The sequence below is a fragment of the Oculina patagonica genome, chromosome 13, assembly GCF_052425735.1.
Source record: "Oculina patagonica isolate OP01 chromosome 13, crgOcupat, whole genome shotgun sequence".
Classification (NCBI taxonomy): Eukaryota; Metazoa; Cnidaria; class Anthozoa; order Scleractinia; family Oculinidae; genus Oculina; species Oculina patagonica.
The window spans coordinates 20,484,280-20,502,914 of NC_135770.1; the positions used below are offsets into that span (position 1 = coordinate 20,484,280).

Consider the following 18,635-nt stretch of genomic DNA (forward strand, 5'->3'; position numbering starts at 1 on the left):
AATTACTCTAGCCAATCACAAAGGACACAGACAATCCAGTGAACCAATCAAAACTCGAAGCAAATACATGAAGCCGGCACGAAGCGCGGGAAAACGTGCGCGAGCGAGTCACGATTGGTTTTGGCTTTACTTCTGATTGGCTGAGAAAGCGGCGCGAGATTTTTAAGCCAATCACTAAGCGAAGCAATGCAAAACCAAAGCAAGCGCAATTAACTTTCGACGCTCAAGTGAAAACCGCTCTTACCCACTTGTGTGGTTAATAAAGCCTACAAATAGTAATATATTGTTAAAAAATTAATGTCATCTCAATTTTGATACAACGCGACAAAGATCAATTTTTATCACTTCTTTTAATCAAATGTTTCGTTCGTTAAATGTGTTAATAAATATTTCTTTTTGCACATTTTGGTAGTTGGCCTTTAATCAGTGGAATACAAATAATGCGATACGCGTTCCCAGGTCCTTCTCCGGTTTATGCGAAACGGGTACAAATACCTCATGATAGGAAACTGCTTAATCGGGTTTTCTTAGTCTCCTTGAATTACTTTTATATATTTATATTTCCTTATCCGATCAAATTGGAATTTAGAAGTGTTGGTTTTTGTAGAGGAAGGAAAACCAGAGAACCCGGAGAAAAACCCTCGGAGCTAGCCTGAATTTCAGACCTCCCTCTGTGCTCGCCTGCTTACCAGAAGGAACGTCTGAACACATTTGAGCCTAATGCCGTCCGGTGACGTCACTACACTTTGGTTGTAATTCATGCGGAAAAGTTTCTGTCGAGGCCATGAAATTGTGAAAGAAAAATCGCTTCAATAAAGGATTACAGGGTATAAAATTGTTTTAATAGTAAACTATTGAAAACTTGAGACAAATGAATAAGATTTTAATCGCATGCAGGCTATATTCTTCTACGGAACCGATTTAATCTGAACTGAAGCTTATCTAGCGATCAAAATATAATATGTTACGCAGCGAGCAAATACAACACACTCGTGAGTACTTAAATAAATCAATTTAGACGGTTACTGAGGCATCAAGAAACGGAATTCAATACAAAAATATCCTACTTGACTATGGGCACTGAGTTCAGAAATCACTGGCTCATCGAGGCTGCAGGACATAAGCGTCGAGCGGCTTTGTTGACAAAACAAGAATACATATATAAATTTGGCAAAACACTGCATGTCGAAGCGACGAATGCCGCCAACTTAAAACCTACCGATTTCCATTACTATTCTTCATCCGTAGGTAAACTAATTAAGTAATAAACTCAAGGTAAATGACTAATAAATTCATTTCTGGGAAGGTAACTCCTTCGAACTCTTTCCAAACGTTTTCAAATTATAATCCTCGCGCGGTAAAATTCAGTCATAATTTCACATAATTATGCAAATAATTTTAAAATCAACCAATCAAAATCACTACCCGGTTTTCGGGTAGTGACGTCACCGGACGGCATTAGGCTCAAATGTGTTCAGACGTTCCTTCTGGTAAGCAGGCGAGCACAGAGGGATGTCTGAAATTCAGGCTACCTCGGAGCCAGCTCAACACAAAACCACGGTTAGAATTCGAACATTTCACTGACGCCGGGAAGTCAAATAGCTCACCTGGTTTCCTCACATTCTCTATGAACTTGAGCTTGTCCTGGTCGGAATAAGTTCTCGTTTCCTTGAAAACCAAGCCGATATCGTTCACAGAGCAGTCCTCCTTACGGCAAACTGGATCGCCTCGAACCATAGTAACGTGTTTTGTAAATTGAAATCCCCTCTTCTTCCGTAGCAAGTTACCGATGAACTCTGTACTAATCTAAACATGAACAAACGAGGGACTTTCGGGGAGAGGCTTCCCTTTATATACGATTATCACTAGTTTGCACGGTAGTTTGCGGCCTGGATAGCCAATTAAAACCGAGTTCGAGTAGTTTGCAAGACAATGTGAGTGTTTGGCTAATCGGAGAGGGTTTTGAGTGATTTGTGAATAGATCCATATACCACCCAGTCCCACCCACTACGTACAAATTTTTTTCAGTCGTGCCTACGAATTTTTTTCGTGTTGATCTGGAAGTATCGAGAGAGGACGAAAGCGCACAAACGGAGACTCGTCGAATTCGCTCGGGAAGGGCTGGATTTGCTGTGTAATCGACGGAATAACGACATACGACGACTTTTTCTTTGTTTTATTTTATAATAAACGATAACACAAGAAGGATAAGTGATTTCTTGAACTACATAAAGAACCCGAGAAATAAAAAACGCAAATATTTGGAAACATTTGAGTGATTTCTGCAAATCACTTGAGGCTACTCTGGATCCACCCCGGCTTCTTATTTCTCGTAACTGCACGGAAAGGTCAAAAACAGTTCACAGTCAGGATTGAAGAAAAAGCATTGTTTTTTGTCCATATCCTATATCCAGATCGAGCTAGTATTAAAATAAAGTAGCAGTTTCTTAGCCTGTTACTAGTGGTCCATGGGATCTTGAGTTTTTTTTAGATTCTTACTGAAGAAGGAATCATTATTCTCCCTTTCCCTTCTCTCTTCTTATCTTTTATCATTTTTCTTCGAGTCCCTAGGCCTTTTTTCGCGCGAAGAGCACAAACGAAGCCCTGGCACTGCCCTGCCGCACGACTTTTCATGGAGTTTCTGACAGAAACTTAATATACAGTCTGTCAACAGTACAGAAAACCTGTACCCTTTCTCTCCAAAGTACACCGCATTTCCAGCTGAAAACAAGTATTTTTTTCTAGCTGCAAACAAGTATTTCAAAGTATTTTTGGCAACAAAACGTCTCGTGACTCCAGAAGCTTCCACATACCGTGACCTTGTGCATGTCGAAACTGATCAGATTCACGTGACATTTACCCAGAACACCGCGCGAGCGGATAATAATAACACAACTGCGTCAAGAAGCCGGCATGGCGTCGATCATGTTGAAAATTGCTTCGTTCCTTTTGCTAATTTGTCTGGATTTTTCACATGGAGCTGATCCTCAGCCCGAGCAGATTCATCTTTCAAGTACAGGTAAGGAAAGAAAAAGCTGTCAAACTAAAAATGAAAAATTAGTAACCGGTGCATTGTTGTGCATCGGTGCATGTTTTTTTTCAGCTCCCAAGCCCTCGTTTGTTATGCACTTTGAACAGAAAATCTTTGACAACTGTCGATCTTGAAGGCAAAAACATCTTCAAATGAGAGGGATTGTTAAGTTTAAGAGTTACATCTTCCATCGAATCGAAGATCTGGTTCTGCATATTATTGAAAGTGAAAGTCAGCATAGCGCTCTAAACTTTTTATTCGTTCGAATTGACGTTACATAACTTCTGAGTTTTCTACAATGTACGTTTACATGTAAAATACCTGAAATATGTTTTTACTCATTGAAAGAAGTTTACCCCAGTACTTTTTGTGGATTTCGGCCCAACCTGAATTAATAAAAGGAAGATATGTTTGTCAGCACTTGGTGTTCTTTTTACAGGAAGTTTTTGATTACAAAAGGCAACTTACAACTCAGTGGGAATAAGCAATACTAAGTTATCAATTTCAACATAGGCGTACGAGGCGGGGGGGGGGGGGGGGGGGGGCGAGGGGGGGCTGCAGCCCCCCCAGTGCCAAATTTTTTCGGGCAAAATGCTTGGAATTCGGGCAACGAGCCTAGAGATGAATTAGCTTAACAGAAAAAAAGATTGGAAATATACGGAGCTTTGTGGTTCAAAAGTCCAAATTTCTCATTCATTTGCTTTCGTTTCCTCTCACAAATTGCTATAATCATGTTCGAGTTTTCTCGCAAATTCTGCGTGACCCTTAAGTTTGATTCAGTTGCAATCAGCTTAGTAGCTTGAGCGTTTGCGTGCAGTGGATCCAGCCGTGATGTTTTTGACTCAAATTCTAAGTTCTCAGGGCTAGCTCAAAGCTTTCAACGAAATGTTTTAACCCATTCATTCCTGAATGTTTTACACGCTTTTGTATAACTTTCAAGTGGGGAAAAACATATAAATTTGCTCCCCCAAAACACTTTAATTTTTGTTGAGCTAGAGCGAATGAATAAAATATTTCCGAAGAAAGAGGATTCAGTGCATTGACACCTTCGGGGAACGCCACGAAATTAAATCAAGAACTATTGTTTTCTTTAAGCAAGTAGGCAAGGTTTGTACACGACTATTTCAATGCAAGTTTTGCTGTCCATTTTATATTTCTCTTTATTCGGCTTTCAACCCATGCCAATTTTTTTTTTTTTCGGGCAGTAAGGTCTCCGCCCCCCCAGGTCCGAAGGTGCCCGTACGCCTATGAATTTCAAAGAGGAATTCCAGAACTTATTCCTCTTGTAATGTACGTTTACGATGGGAAAGTGGGTAGAGGCCAATTATTTCCTCCTCCTAAACAGAAGAGGAATGATTTATGCACCTACCAATGTTAAGCCACTGGAAGGGGGGGGGGGCGGACACAGGCGGGGGATTTGACAGCAAGTATTTGCCCGTAGTGGGGACTTTTGACCGTTTTAATGGACTTTCTTACAACATTAGTGACTCTTTTGAACATCCACACATGCCCTGGGGTTGGGCATTTGATCAGAAAGTCTCAGCTAAGTTCAAATGCCCGGCCTATGCCCGGCCTCCCTCCCCCAGCAGCTTAACATTGATACGTGCATTATTAATAAATGGTTGGTGAAAACCAGGACTTGGTAAATATGGAAGTGACTATTCAGCAGTCAGTTCATGCAATGAGACTTCTTATGTTTTCATACATGAGGTATAAATCACACTTTTTTAAAATTAGAAAAATTTTAAGTTGAGACCAAGAGGATTCGAACCCGGGTTGTCGGCATGCCAAGAAGGAATGATATATCCACTAGGCCACTGATGACCCGCTGTCAGAATCCCGATTTTTTTGGAAAGAAATCCTAACCCTATTATAAAAGCTAACTGCAAGTTACCTAAGCTAAAGTAGGCTAACTGGAGTGCTATTTAGGCTAACCACAGTGCTGTTAGTATTCATTACATGAACTGAGTGTTATGTGGTTTACATGTGTCATGAGGTGTCCCGCTATTGTCTCATTTCATCAATAATGAGTGCAGAATATCTATAGTTAGTATTTTTGAAAGTTGCAAGTTGCGTTTAAGAGCATTGCCCCACAACACCGTAGACTTGTCATCAAAAGAACATCTCGTTTGTCTTGGCTTTTCAATCCCCTCTCTCTCTCAGGCCTTCCAAGGGGGATAGCCGTGTTGCAATGTCGCATATTTCTGAGAACCGGCCCATGTCGCCTAGCTAGCAGCTGTAAATGTTGCTGTCGTTTTTTACCGCATTGTGTTGCTGTTGCATTATGTCGCTGTCGCATTTCAGTGCTGTAATGTTGTCGCTTGTAATGTGTTGAAATGTTCCTTTGTCGCCAGTATTCAGGGTCATGTCGCTTGTCGCTTTTACCCCTTGGAAGGCGTCCTCTCTCCCTCCCCCCAGGGACCTACTTTGGAGGTGGGTTCTTACCCCTGCTTAGGAAAGCGTAAGGGTGTCTCTCAGGTTACCTGGTTTTCAACCAGCCATCTACATTGTAAACTGGCAACATTTCTTAATTCCAATTTGATCAGAAATCCAAGGCCACAGGTTTTTCAGAAATGAGACTGTTATGTTAACTGCATGCTGACAGGTTAGCTCGGTTGGTAGCTAGAGTGCCAAATATGTTCTTGCGTCTCTAGTTAAAGTCCCAGAACAAAACCAACACTCTTATAATAATCCAGGAGAACATTGTGCTTTGGCTATGAAATCTGCAAATGGTTTGATATTCTAGTCTTCTTGGATCAGGACGATAAACCGAAGGCCCCATCTCCAGCATCTTCATCACAGTCAGCAGGGGAAGTCAAAGAACCCGCACACTTATTGTAAAAAGTAGGGCATGAAGTTCCCGATGTTGTGGTCTGGTCTTTGCCCATTGTAATAAATTGTACTGTTGAAATGCTTGGAAATAATAGCTATATAAAGCTACTCTTTAAATTTGAGGGTAAATAAGTTTACATGATGTTTGAAGTGATGTATGTGCTTTCTTCATTAAACCAAGTTTATTTCCTAATTTTATTTATTTTAGTATATACATAAAAATACAGATGAATTGTTATAATTTCAGGAGACCCAACAGAGATGATGATCACATGGGTGACATTAGCACCTACAGACTACTCAATTGTACAGTACAATAAAGCTAGTTTCCCCCTGACATTACAAGCTACTGGAGGCATGACTAAATTCACTGATGGTGGGCCAGCACATAGAGTGTTGTTTATTCACAGGGTCAAACTGACAGGACTGGTTCCTGATCAAATGTATGGTATGTATGCAGGGTTCATGCAGTCAGTAAGTAAATGAAAATGAAAATCATTCAATGACTAATTTTCCAATGCTGCGATTGTATGCAGTACAATAATTATAAAACATTTTTAGGTTACAGCTATAGGTTTTACATGGAAGTTAAATAATGAAATCTTTAACAGTTAGTCGTGGGCGTGGTGGTGGTCTAGTGGTTAGTGTGCTGGACTCCAGATTTAGTGGTCTAGGTTTGAGCCCCCGGGGGGCACTCCCAGACATGAGCTATATAGGTATGTGCCGCTGTGAAGGGTATGGTTTTCAAGCAGTTTAGTCTGGGATAGGGTACAGAAATCGGATAGTTTTGGTCTAGAAAATGGTAGCAATGGCCGGGAAACTGATCGGTGGTGCGATAAATTAAGTCCAAAGTAGGAATAGAAACTCAGAAGAGAAAGAGGCTTTCCTAAACGTAAATAATATCATCGCAGTAACGTTGTTGACAGATGGTTTGCCATTAAAACACTGAATAGTGATGCAGTTCTAAAAAAATGCAAGTCTGGGATAGGGTTAAGGGATTTTCGGTGTCTAGTCTATAGTAAAGGGTTGCAAAAATCAGCTGATTATGGTCTGGGATAGGGGAAGGGCTTCTAATTCCCAGCGGCACGCCCCCACCCAAAAATGTACAGGGTGCCACCCCAGGGTTTGAGCCCTGGCTGGCCTTGGGCACTGCATTCTGTGCTTGCATGGGCAAGACACTACATTTTCATAGTGCCTCTCTCCACCCAGGTGTATAAATGGGTACTAGCAAACTGCTGGGGTAACCCTGTGATGGACTAGCATGATCCCATCCAGGGAGGAGTAGACTGAAATACTCCTGGCTAGTTGAACTTCATTCTACAGAAACCCAGATTTAGCTCTGGCCTGATTAGCCACATAACTCAAACGCAGACTAACAGCAAGCCAAAATATTAGTCAAATTATGATTCATATTCATGTACTGTGAAAGTAACATACAGTAAGTTACAGTACCGCTCAGAAATAAGCGTCCATCGTATACGCACCTTATACGCATATACGCACATACGCAGACGCACATACGCACATACGCAGACGCGCGTATGCAATGAAGCGTAAGCACATACGCAGTTCTTTGTTATTCATTGCTCTTGGTTCTCATTGTGTTGTATTGTTGGAGAAAACAAATAAAGTTTCTTTGCGAGAAAATTATAAAACAGCGTTGGTCGATCGAATGATAAAATCTTTATTACTTACCGAAAGTTCCAAGTTCATAATGGTATAAAACAGTGCGTTTCCAAAACATTCACGGAAATATCTCGCTGACATCGAAAGCAGAATTCGCTGCAGATGTAAAATAACTGTTGCATATTTTCGACTCTTTGACCACATCAGGTTAAAGACGAGGAAGTTTGAAAACAATTTGGAAAACAATTTTGTTTGAATTCTGTAATAACCATAAATGTGTGTACAAATGTCATGTGTAATGTGCATTGTCTGTAAGAACTGCTCCAATATTTTAATTCCTGAATAAATTAGATTCCACTTGACAAAATACGGATGAATTTTTTGCAAGACTAGGTTGTGAATTTTTTAGTAACTTTAGACAGTTGACCAGCTAGTAAGTGATTTTCATGTCATTGCTGATGTTATGTAAATGCAGAATAATAAACAACTAAAAAATTATTAGACAGCAAGCTCAAGGTTTCTCTCGGCTGAATTTAGTTGGCAAGAGGCCAAGGCTGGCTACCAGCCATTTATCAAAACTGGTAGAAACAGAGAGCAAGCCATCTAGTTAGCACAGTTAAGCCAGAGACTGATCTATTTGTGTAGTGAAAGTGCTTTTATTAATAGTTTTGGTTTATGGTTTCAACAATTTTAATTACACACACTTCCAGGGCTGCTTATTGAACTAATAAATATATAGATAATACAAATTATTATGCAGGTCAGCACTGCATCTCCAGAACTGGCCTTGAACAAAAATCCACCATCTAAACTTGCTTGTCATTTCTTTCAGATTATCGTTGTGGTGGATTAGATGGCTGGAGTGCACTGTATTTTTTTAAAGCTCTCAAGTCTGGTGTGGATTGGAGTCCTCGACTTTCTGTTTTTGGAGATCTAGGAAGTGTTAATGCAAAATCTATTGCCTACCTGCAGGAAGAAACTCAACAAGGAAAATATGATGCTTTCCTTCATGTTGGTAAGTTTCACCATAAATACATGTACTGTCAGTAGTTTGTCTTTCCTCTGTGTTTGTTGAAATTTTCTCCCTTGCAGACCAAGTGGTTACCAGAAATTTCCTATCAGACTCATGAATATATAATGTATATTGAGTATATTGTATAGGAAATTGTACAACTTTGAGTACAATTTGTGAATAATAGGTACTCATGATGTTTTGTAAGTTCTTAAATTGCCCTTGCCTAAAGGCTTGTGCAATTTTGAGAATTTCAAAACATCACGAGTATCTATTATTCATGAATTGTACGTGAAGTAAAATGTTCGTAAGACCTCGGTTCAACTCTAAAAGTCTTCAAATCAATGTCGGAAGTCTTCAGGTCAACTTCAGAAATCTTCGGAAGTATTCAGGTCAACTTTGGAAATTGTCGGAAGACTTGGGGCCAAGTTCAGAAAATGTTGGGTCACCTTATGTTTGTAAATCTTCGGTTCAAGTGTTCGGGTCAATTTTGGAAGATTTCGAAAATCTTCGGAAAAAAAGTAATTGGTACTCCTAGGGTCAGGACAATTTGGGATTAATGATAAATAATAATTAATAAGCCAGTAATTTTGTTGAGTGCACTGTCTATTACTATAAGTTTTTCAATTGAAAACCTGTTCTCAGTGTTATGTACATGTTTCAGTGACTCATGGTGTTTTTTTTTTCTTTTTTTAGGTGACTTTGCATATGACATGGACACCGTAAGTCATTTTAAAAACATTTTATTTCAGTCTCAATGCAGCTTTATATCTCATGCAGAGGACAATGGGTTACAAACAGAAACTGTGAGTACAGTAAGCAGGAAGGTTACTGTACTTACAGTTTCTAGGTGCTCCTTCTGTGCTGCTCCTGTCTCATTGTGCCTTAATTTCCTATATGAAATTAAAATAAGTTAGTATGCCTCCCACCTTCTGTAAACTGATCAACTCCTTTATTCCAGCTCCACCCACCCCACCCACCCCCCTCTCTTACACAGGGTTGGTACGAGTTCTGGAAAACCTAGAAAGTCCTGGAATTTTATTGTGGTACTTTCCAGGAGTGGAAATTCCTGGGAAAAGACTGTTGGTCCTGGAAAGTTCCTGGAAATCTGTTAAACTCAAGTAACAACGTTGCTGAATTCTCAGAACTAAGGAGAAATAATATTGAGATCTTGGGAGTGAAAGAATTAATTTGAATTTTGGACGCCTGCAAAATTAATCTGAAAAATTGTTTGTGAAAAAGGATATTACGAACCCTGTTACACTGCCACACTTTTCAGGTTTTTCCTGACTAGTCAGATCATTATCATGATAATAGATGATGCAGTCTTCATTTGCCCTAAGACTGATTTGCCTGTGCAAGAAAAACCTAATCAGGCCGCATGAATGCATTAGTATATGTAGACTGGGCTTTTAATATATATTTTTTTTGCCTTCACAAATGCACAGAATAATGCATTGGTAGGAGATGACTTCATGAATCAAATTCAGTCCATTGCTGCTTATGTACCATACATGACATGTCCAGGAAATCATGAACAGGCTTAGTAAGTTGTCAATGAATTTGAATTTATAATTTAACAAAGAATAAATACTAGTCTTTTCATTGTCCATTTCACATACATGTAGAAAATATTTGCTATACAGTCCACATGTAAATTATTCCAAAGCTTAGGCTAGGTCACACAAGATGCCAACAATGGAACTAATAATTAGGAAGACAAAAGATGTAATTAAAATACTTTTTTTAATTTATATATTGTTCATAATGCAGGGATTGCAAGATCTTCACTAAAAAAAAAATAACGCCATGGATACCGGTATATTTTGATTCTCATTGGAAATAAATTCAAAGACAAAAGCTGTCCCTTATTGTATATAAGTAAGGGGGAGGGGGGGAGGGTGAATGGTCCTTCAAAAAATGTGTGTCTCGCAAAATTTTAGCAATCATCTCAAATTTTTCTTTGATGCCTACTGGGAGTCTCGATTTCTTTTGCAAGGCTAAAAAGGACTCGGGGTCACAGAAAAGATATCAGTCTCGCCGCTTCGCAAAGTCTTGCATTTACCATTTAACACCCAGGCTTCATGTTAGTGTTTGCGTTGCAAGCTCTTCACTAAAAATAATTGCCATGGGTATTCCATTTTTTTATTTTAGTTACTTACAACTACTTTACTAGTAATACAACTTTCCTTTGAGGTTTTTTGTTTATAAATATTTTCATCCTCCAGTTTAGACATTACTTACTAAAATACCTAACTCCACAGTAGCTAACACTTCAATGCCTGCCTGGCGTTCAACAACAATAACATCACTTGATGCTTGTTAAGCCTTCATGTATGTATGTTCTTTCCTACAGCAACTTTTCCAACTACAGAAACAGGTTTTCAATGCCAGGAAATACAGAAGGTATCTTCTACAGGTAAAAAGCATAAGAAAGTTATGTTAAATGACTATTTTGCTTTTTCTTTGTAAACTTATTTAGTTAAGGAGCAAGGAAATTGAATGTGTGGTGAACTCCAGAAAAAGTCCATACTCTCTCTGCAGAATGGATTGGAAATTCTTATTTGAGATTATTTTATATCAGCTACATGTATTTGCTTCGAGTTTTGATTGGTTCACTTGATTGTCTGTGTTCTTTGTGATTGGCCAGAGTAATTACTTTTGTTTTGGTTTTACGACAATTGAAAACTGTTCTGACTTATATGCTTAAAGAAATGGTTTAATAAGTTCTGACAGACGACACTTTCAATTCTTTCCACAGACTTCATTTAATAGTACTATGATCATTAAGTCTTAGTGTGAGTTTAAAACAGTTGACTTGTAAGTTAGTTTGTGCACTTGAATATTGCACCCTACCCCCGGTACTTACTTTTCCTGTTCTCTATCTGTTTTAATTTGTTTTTGTTTTTGGTTCGTGGATTAGCTGGAACATTGGACCTGCACATATAATTAGCATCTCAACGGAAATCTACCACTTCTACCAGTATGGAATTGAACAGATTGTTCAACAGTATGAATGGCTGGAAAAAGATCTGCAGGTTAGTAAAAAACTGGTCTAGACTGTCTGTTATCTGTGTTTCATGTTGCTGTAATGTTTTCACTAAGTGTCCCAAACCCCACGTGTACTTCAAACATTATTCTGATGAATGTGCATGACTTGTGAAAACAGGCGTTGTCACAAATCATTTTCAAAAAGGCAGGCACAAAATACAAGAAATCTGGCCCTGACTAACTCAGTTAGTAAGTACTTTGTTTACCTTGCCGATTTTGATTTTGTTGGAACAGGCCCGTAGGGTGGATTCTGTAGAGGGGGCTCTTTTATTTTATGGCAGGTAGATTTTGGTGCCGTGCTGGAGGCGCTTACACGGGCGCCAAAGGCGTGAGCCTCTAGGGGGGCTTGGGGCATGCCCCCCCTCCCCAGGAAATTTTGCAAATTTAGGTTCTCTCGAGTGCCATTTCCTGCATTTTGACATCATGGATTTTCCTTCAACATTAGCTTTTCGGAAAGTAATTTCATTCTAAAAAAAATTCTGAAATGTTCAGAAATGAGTGTGTGCAGTTAGACATCTTTAAAATTTGGTTTCTGACAAATACGCATGCTTGTTTATCCAGCCAACTAACGCTAGTTCTGATTGCCGCGGGTGCCACGGCAAGGATAGAAAGCAAGACAAACATCAATTAACCAATCCAAAAGATTAGAACTTCTCATTATAGTGCCAAAATGTTGCGGCTTCCTTCGATAATCCTGACAAGGAAGGTAGTCGTCGGTTTAATCGACTGGTCACAGTCTTTTGATTGTTTTGTGTAAATTTTTTTATCTTTGCACCCCCCCCCCCCAAAAAAAAAAAAAAAAAAGAAAACGCCAACGTCAAAAATTTTAGGGGGTTCGTTCGAACCCCTCGAACCCCCCCCCCCCCCAACCTTGCGGGCCTGTGGAACATTGTAAATTAGTTAGTGGCTGTATAGCCTGCATTGCAGATGAACTAAACCAGGGTTTTGTTTGTCTGCAGTTCAGGCTAGTGGCTGTACAGCTCTTTACCGACCAGCTCACACCACCCATATGCATCTAGCCTCGTCACACATGTCAGGAAGCAAGAGGATTGCAACGTCCAAGCTCACTACAATGTAACATTTAGTATTTCCACTGTGTACACAGTTGTAAAGCCAGTTTTAATAACATGTTGACTTCATAGGAAGCTGCATCTCCTGAAAACCGTGCACTGCGTCCTTGGATCATAACAATGGGACACAGACCAATGTACTGCAGTAACTCTGATGGCGATGACTGCAGCAGCCATGATAGTATTGTATGTTTCTTGTACTATTAAATTTTTGAACTCTTTTTAAGGTGGCTAACAGTAGTTTAAACACAGGAACTCTGACTTTAGCCTTCTATTGTTCTGCAGTAATTTTATCTTAAGGAATTTCTGTAATGGTAGAAATTCGTAGAGGTTTGGCCAAGGCACAAATTGCGGTCAGCTTGTCATACAAAATTTATGGTTGTGGCAATGTCAAAAGGGGTCAAAGCTAGCTGTAATGATATGCCAAAGGCGAGAAGGTCAAAACTATTGTGAGCCACCTTAATTATTTAGTACGAACTGAAGGCAGCAGTTGGTACATTTCTTTAGAAAATGTTGACATACCTTAATTCTTCACACATTGTACCTCATATCTTAATTGGAATGTGAAAACCATTGACGTTTATAAAGAAATAGAGAACATTTTGATTTAAAGATGTGATGCTGTTGAGTGCTCTTACTGAGGTCCCCTGTTTTATGAGTCAAATGAGTCTATGATTTGACTCATTGACTCATGACTCACTGACTCATTTGACTCATAAAAACTTAAGTTTCTTACTTAGTTAGTTTGATTACTAACCGCCTGATGTCACTGTTTTATTAGGTGCGTACTGGAATTACTTCCAAACATTTGTTTGCTTTGGAAGAGCTATTCTACAAATACGGTGAGTAGCTAGTTATTAGTCACATTCATTCATGATAGGCACCAGGATGTTTTCATACTTTTCTGACTAGTATGTAAATTAACTGCGTGATTTCTGAGGTGGCAGGCAACTTAAAATTAATTTAAAACAGTAGCCAAATTTTGTCAGATACGCCTTAGGTTTGCATGCATTGCATGCCTACGACGCTATTTGCGCGGGCGCCATTTTGAAAAAAAAAAAAGGCTTCTACATCAAAAGTGCTCATTGTGTCAATTCATTTCTTAACAGGTGTTGATCTGATGCTTTGGGCTCATGAGCACTCTTACGAACGACTCTTGCCTCTCTACAATAGGCAGGTGAGATGTCAAAACCCATTCTCGGCATCCACTATTGAACAAGCCCTGTTTTAGGCTAGGGACGGTAAAACATTGTGTTTTTTTTGTTTGTTACAGGTTTGCAATGGATCACGGGACGAGCCATTCACAAATCCTTGCGCTCCAGTTCATCTAATCACTGGGTCAGCGGTATGTATCAACCAGCTGAGTTTAAGTTTGAACTTTGAACTGTGTAGTTACTTTCATACTTGTGTGTTACACATAACACACATTCAAAGACAAGCAATTGTCATTCATTCTTAGAATTAATAAAGTTATTGTTCACAGTTTATTCGCCATCAATGTTGTTAAATTATTCTTACAAACATTTCACCTTCCTCTTTTGTCCCATCATCAACAAATTGTACAAGAAAAAGGGGAAATCCCAGTCAACACCAAAAACTACCCCTCCTTTCAAGCCTTACTCGAACGCATTCCCCTAATCGCTGATTACTACTAGTTATAGGAATATAACGAGGCATTTTAACAACGCGAACAAAATTTACTCGTAATAAAATTAACGCGAATTAAGGAAAAAATTCCGGTCAAATGCTTATGGTAAAAAAGTTAACATACATAAAATTAACGCGAATTTTTGAAATTCGCGTTAATAACATGTATCGTTAATTTCCTATAATAAGGTATACGTTTTCTGTGTTCAGTGACGTTGTCCTTACAACTTGCAATGCAACGTTCTATGATGACTGAAAAACATTGTAAGTTGCGTAGGGGATGTCACACGTTCACAATTTAGGGAGCTTTTAGCAATGGCGACGGCGACGCCAAGGACAACGCCTGGTGCAAAATGAATTTATATTTTACTCTAGAATCTCGCGAGTATCCAGAGGTATTCAGTGTATCTATTGGTTTATTAGGAACTAGCTCCAGCTGAATATGTAAAGAAAGCGTTCATTCCCAGATAGAAATACTGAAATTTAGTCATTGTTCACGTTCTCCAATATACGCAAAACTTGGTCATTTCACGTTCACTTGTTGTTTCGCAGAAAACGGCCAAGAAATGTGCCAGGATTTAAAACGCACGTGCATAGCTATTATTCTTCTCATTAAACCTTTTGTTGCCGCCGTGGTTTGCTAAAGCTCCGTAATGTGTTGGCAACTTGCAAACCCGCTAAATTGTCATATGGAAATCTCCCGGTAGCAGAGGAAGCGCTTTAATCAGCTCATTTTTATGATGAAATTGCTTTGCAACTTGTGATTGATCAGGACATGTCACACGCATCAATTTGTATCACATTGTTGCAAAAAGGTAGATGTTAGTCCTACTTTTCTTGCAACTTGCAACGCTGCGACACTGATCAATATTTTACTGAAAGCATGACAGTTTGCAAAAATGGAGTGTTACACCTGAAATCTGTTGACAACTGGCACTGCATCGTTTGTTGCATTGCAGGTTGCGAGAACAATTGCCTAGTGTAACATGAATTTACGCAAGTTAAAGTAAAGCATATTTCTCAAAGACTTAACTGAAGAGCTTAATGATGTTTAAATAGGACCATAAATTTTCTATTTAGTAAACAACTTTTATTTTTTCAGGGATGTAAGGAAAACCATGACCCATTTCCTAAAGACTACCCTCCTTGGACAGCCTATCGCTCAGAAGATTATGGTTACACACGAATGACCATCCACAACACGACACACTTATACATGGAGCAAGTCAGTGTGGATCTGGTGAGTGAGGGGGGTGGGGTGGGGTGGGGGTGAGCAACCTAGCCGAAGAATTTGTTAGACGTACAATCTTGAATAAATTTGAGAAAAACTAAGGCAATCAATGAACAAGGTTTCCAATCAATGTTTCAAACATTCTCAAGTCAAAAGTGTCGTTAAGTGAATTTCAATAAGCATTCCTGTAAAGTGTCATGAATGCATCATTTAAATACATGTAGTTTGGCATTTATTGAGTCTAAATGGACCTTCATGGACAGTTTACAGCACTCAAGTTTATTATGGCACTCAACGATAATATAGGTTTTATGCTCTTGAACAAGAGCATAAACCAGCTCAAACAACCTATTGTAGCTATAAACGAACATAAAAACAGGATATATTTTTATTGAAATGTATTATTATAACTCCAGTTTTCGTGTCTGTGATTTGGAAGGTCAGGGTATTGTTGTAAAACGACTGCGCTGGATGTACTAAATAACAGTAAAAGTGAGTCCGCTATGCGAACATGTGTGGACTTTCATTTGAATAAAAGTTGACATTATGAGTTAATCAATGAGTTACTGTAGCAGTCAACAACTTCAAGTTTCGAATCGAGTAATTCGAGATACAAGGCGAAAAAAATAAAGAACTTGTCAATCAATTTATTATTTACAAGACTGTTGGAAGAACAAAGTGTACTATTACTTGTCTTATGTACTACGCTTCAACAGATGTCACGCAATGTGAAGGAGCGTGGTGTGACCCTTTGTCACGTCGTTTACGACAAATGCCTTTTTTCATGCAAATAAAAACCTAGAATCCTACAAGAACAGCAGTTATTAGACCAAAAGCCTTTCCTTACCGCTAGCAAGATAGGATACTATTTTCATTAAAAAAAGAAATGTTGCGTGGAGTACGTGAACTGTCTCGCATCGCTTGTTTACACAACCCTTACTTTTGTGTAAAGCTTGTGTAAACAACTCATCGAAAAACTTATTTTCTTTCAATGAGTTCTTTTTTAACCTTTTTGGAATAAGAACTTTTCAATAAGCTTTCACAAATAATTTCTTAGTAGCTTGCGTAGAAAGGCGGAGAAATATATTTTTCTGTTTACGAAATATTCACTTGAAGTCGGTGTTTTGAGAGGCGGCGAAGGACGTTATTTGAACCGACAATTAAATTATTTTGTCGCAAGGTTTGGATATATGCATATTCTACGGTTCGATGTTATTTTTATTCTTTTCTTGACAATGTTTTAGTTCAGTTCTGAATTCGACATCGGTCTTTTGTTAAATATACTACTTGAGAGAAATGGAGCTCACAGACTCCGTTCGAAATATATGAGAAAACAAATGGTAGGAATTTCCCAGTTAGTGCTTCAAACCACTTTTTAACGCTAAAAATATAAGGGGTACCCCCTTAAAAGCAAAACAAGGGCCTGGGTCTACCCATAAGGCCCTGGTGCCTAGGTCCCGCGGACCCATATATATATATATTTCTCACTTCGTCTGTTTATATAATCCGAATTATTACTTCAGGCCGCTTGGCGGCCCTAGTATAATTCTCATTATATCCCGGAGTCCAAGACAAGTAAAACAACATGATCAGCGAACTTGTTTTGATACAACTCGTTGTGCATTCATTGTGTTTGGCAAAGCTGAAATAAATAAATAACCCGAGACATTTGATTCGTTTTAATATGCGAATCAAAAATGCTCAAGCCGCACAGAGAAACAAAAACTGTGGAAAGTGAGTCAAAAGTGTGAAAAACAAGAAACGTGACCTATGACCGCAGTTGTTCAGCTCATTAGATATAAAGATTTCAGCCGTCGTGATTGTTATTTCACTTTTCATCTACGCCACCGCTGCCTTTGAAGTTGTTCCTTGATGTATATTTTCCAGCCACCACACGTTCTTCGAAAGCTGTGTCAAAAAAGGCTTCTAGATTCAAGAATAAAGTGCGACGTACTCGATACTGATCGAATTTCTGGGTTTACTGCCTTGGCTGCCCATCTCACCGAAACTTCGGATCCTCCGATCACTGTCGAAAACTTCCGAAAGCACTAACCCGAGTTATCACGGAAAGTGACCCCCCAATCGGAAAAAACTGCATGACAACAATGTGTAGACTTTAAAGTCCACACAAAAATTCAGCAAAGCACTTCACCAGACGCTATAGAAGCAATATGTTCGTATTAGTTATCTGTAGTCTTGTCAATGCAACCGTTTTGCTATAATCTTAACTTCTTTTTTACGTTTGCCTCTTTTTTATGCAGGGTGGTGAAGTCATTGACAAAGTAATGATGATTAAGGACGTACATGGACCAGAGGCCTGGGTTCCAAAGAAATGGAGGACTTGAACTGAATCAAGATTACAACCCCCAGCTACATATGACTGATTAATTGAAGAATGTTGTCAGTTTTTCTTGTTATTTATAGAAGCACGCGCGAGGCTTTTTTGTAACAAATCTGAAGAATTATGCGATTATTTGGCCGGAATTTTCCTGGTTTAATTTAAAAATTTTTCATATAATTTTTTCAAATGCCCAGCAGTCATCTGCGTTCACTGTATTTTTTTTTTTTTTTTTTTTTTTGTCAAGTATAGAGCCTTTTTTTTATTGGCACGGGAGTTTCCTTAATTATGGTCGGAATTGGGGGTCATCTGTTACTTTTTATATTTGTTACTGCTATAGCTTGTCTTAGAATTTCTACTTGCAATTTGCCCCTTGTAGCCAAATATCCAATTTGTCAACGTATAGCTTTATTAGCAATCCGACTCAGCATTTGGCAAATCGTAGGGCTTCATAAATATCGTAATTTTTCGGTGCTTTACGAGGGGATAGGGATAATAGAACTCGTACAAGTAAATGCAAAATACTGTCTTTATTAAATGCGTACTATAAAAATATACATCCTTTGTAATAATGGAGAGACGCCTTAGAAGAAAATAAAGTTTTGTTAAGAATGGATACTTATGAAAAATACATTTTTTCAGGGTTTTTGTAATTAAATAGAGGCATGCCTATTTCAAAATGAAACTCAAAATGGTACAGAACGAAAATGGAAATTGAATTAAGTTTACTTTGAATAAGGATTACTTTACAATGTAAGAGCTTTGCATGAAGTAATAAAAATATAGATTATCTTGTT

General features: G+C 38.6%; 1 protein-coding gene across 1 annotated transcript; it reads left to right on the top strand.

Moving 5' to 3' along the window:
• Positions 1-2,875: 2,875 nt before the first annotated feature.
• LOC144634237 (acid phosphatase type 7-like) lies at positions 2,876-18,633 on the top strand. The gene is made up of 13 exons (XM_078493137.1): positions 2,876-3,019; positions 6,111-6,311; positions 8,322-8,504; positions 9,198-9,223; positions 9,950-10,047; positions 10,858-10,920; positions 11,425-11,539; positions 12,695-12,808; positions 13,404-13,464; positions 13,732-13,799; positions 13,896-13,967; positions 15,372-15,509; positions 17,762-18,633. The coding sequence occupies exons 1-13, from the start codon at positions 2,914-2,916 to the stop codon at positions 17,843-17,845; spliced, it is 1,329 nt and encodes a 442-aa protein (XP_078349263.1). The 5' UTR covers positions 2,876-2,913; the 3' UTR covers positions 17,846-18,633.
• Positions 18,634-18,635: the final 2 nt, after the last annotated feature.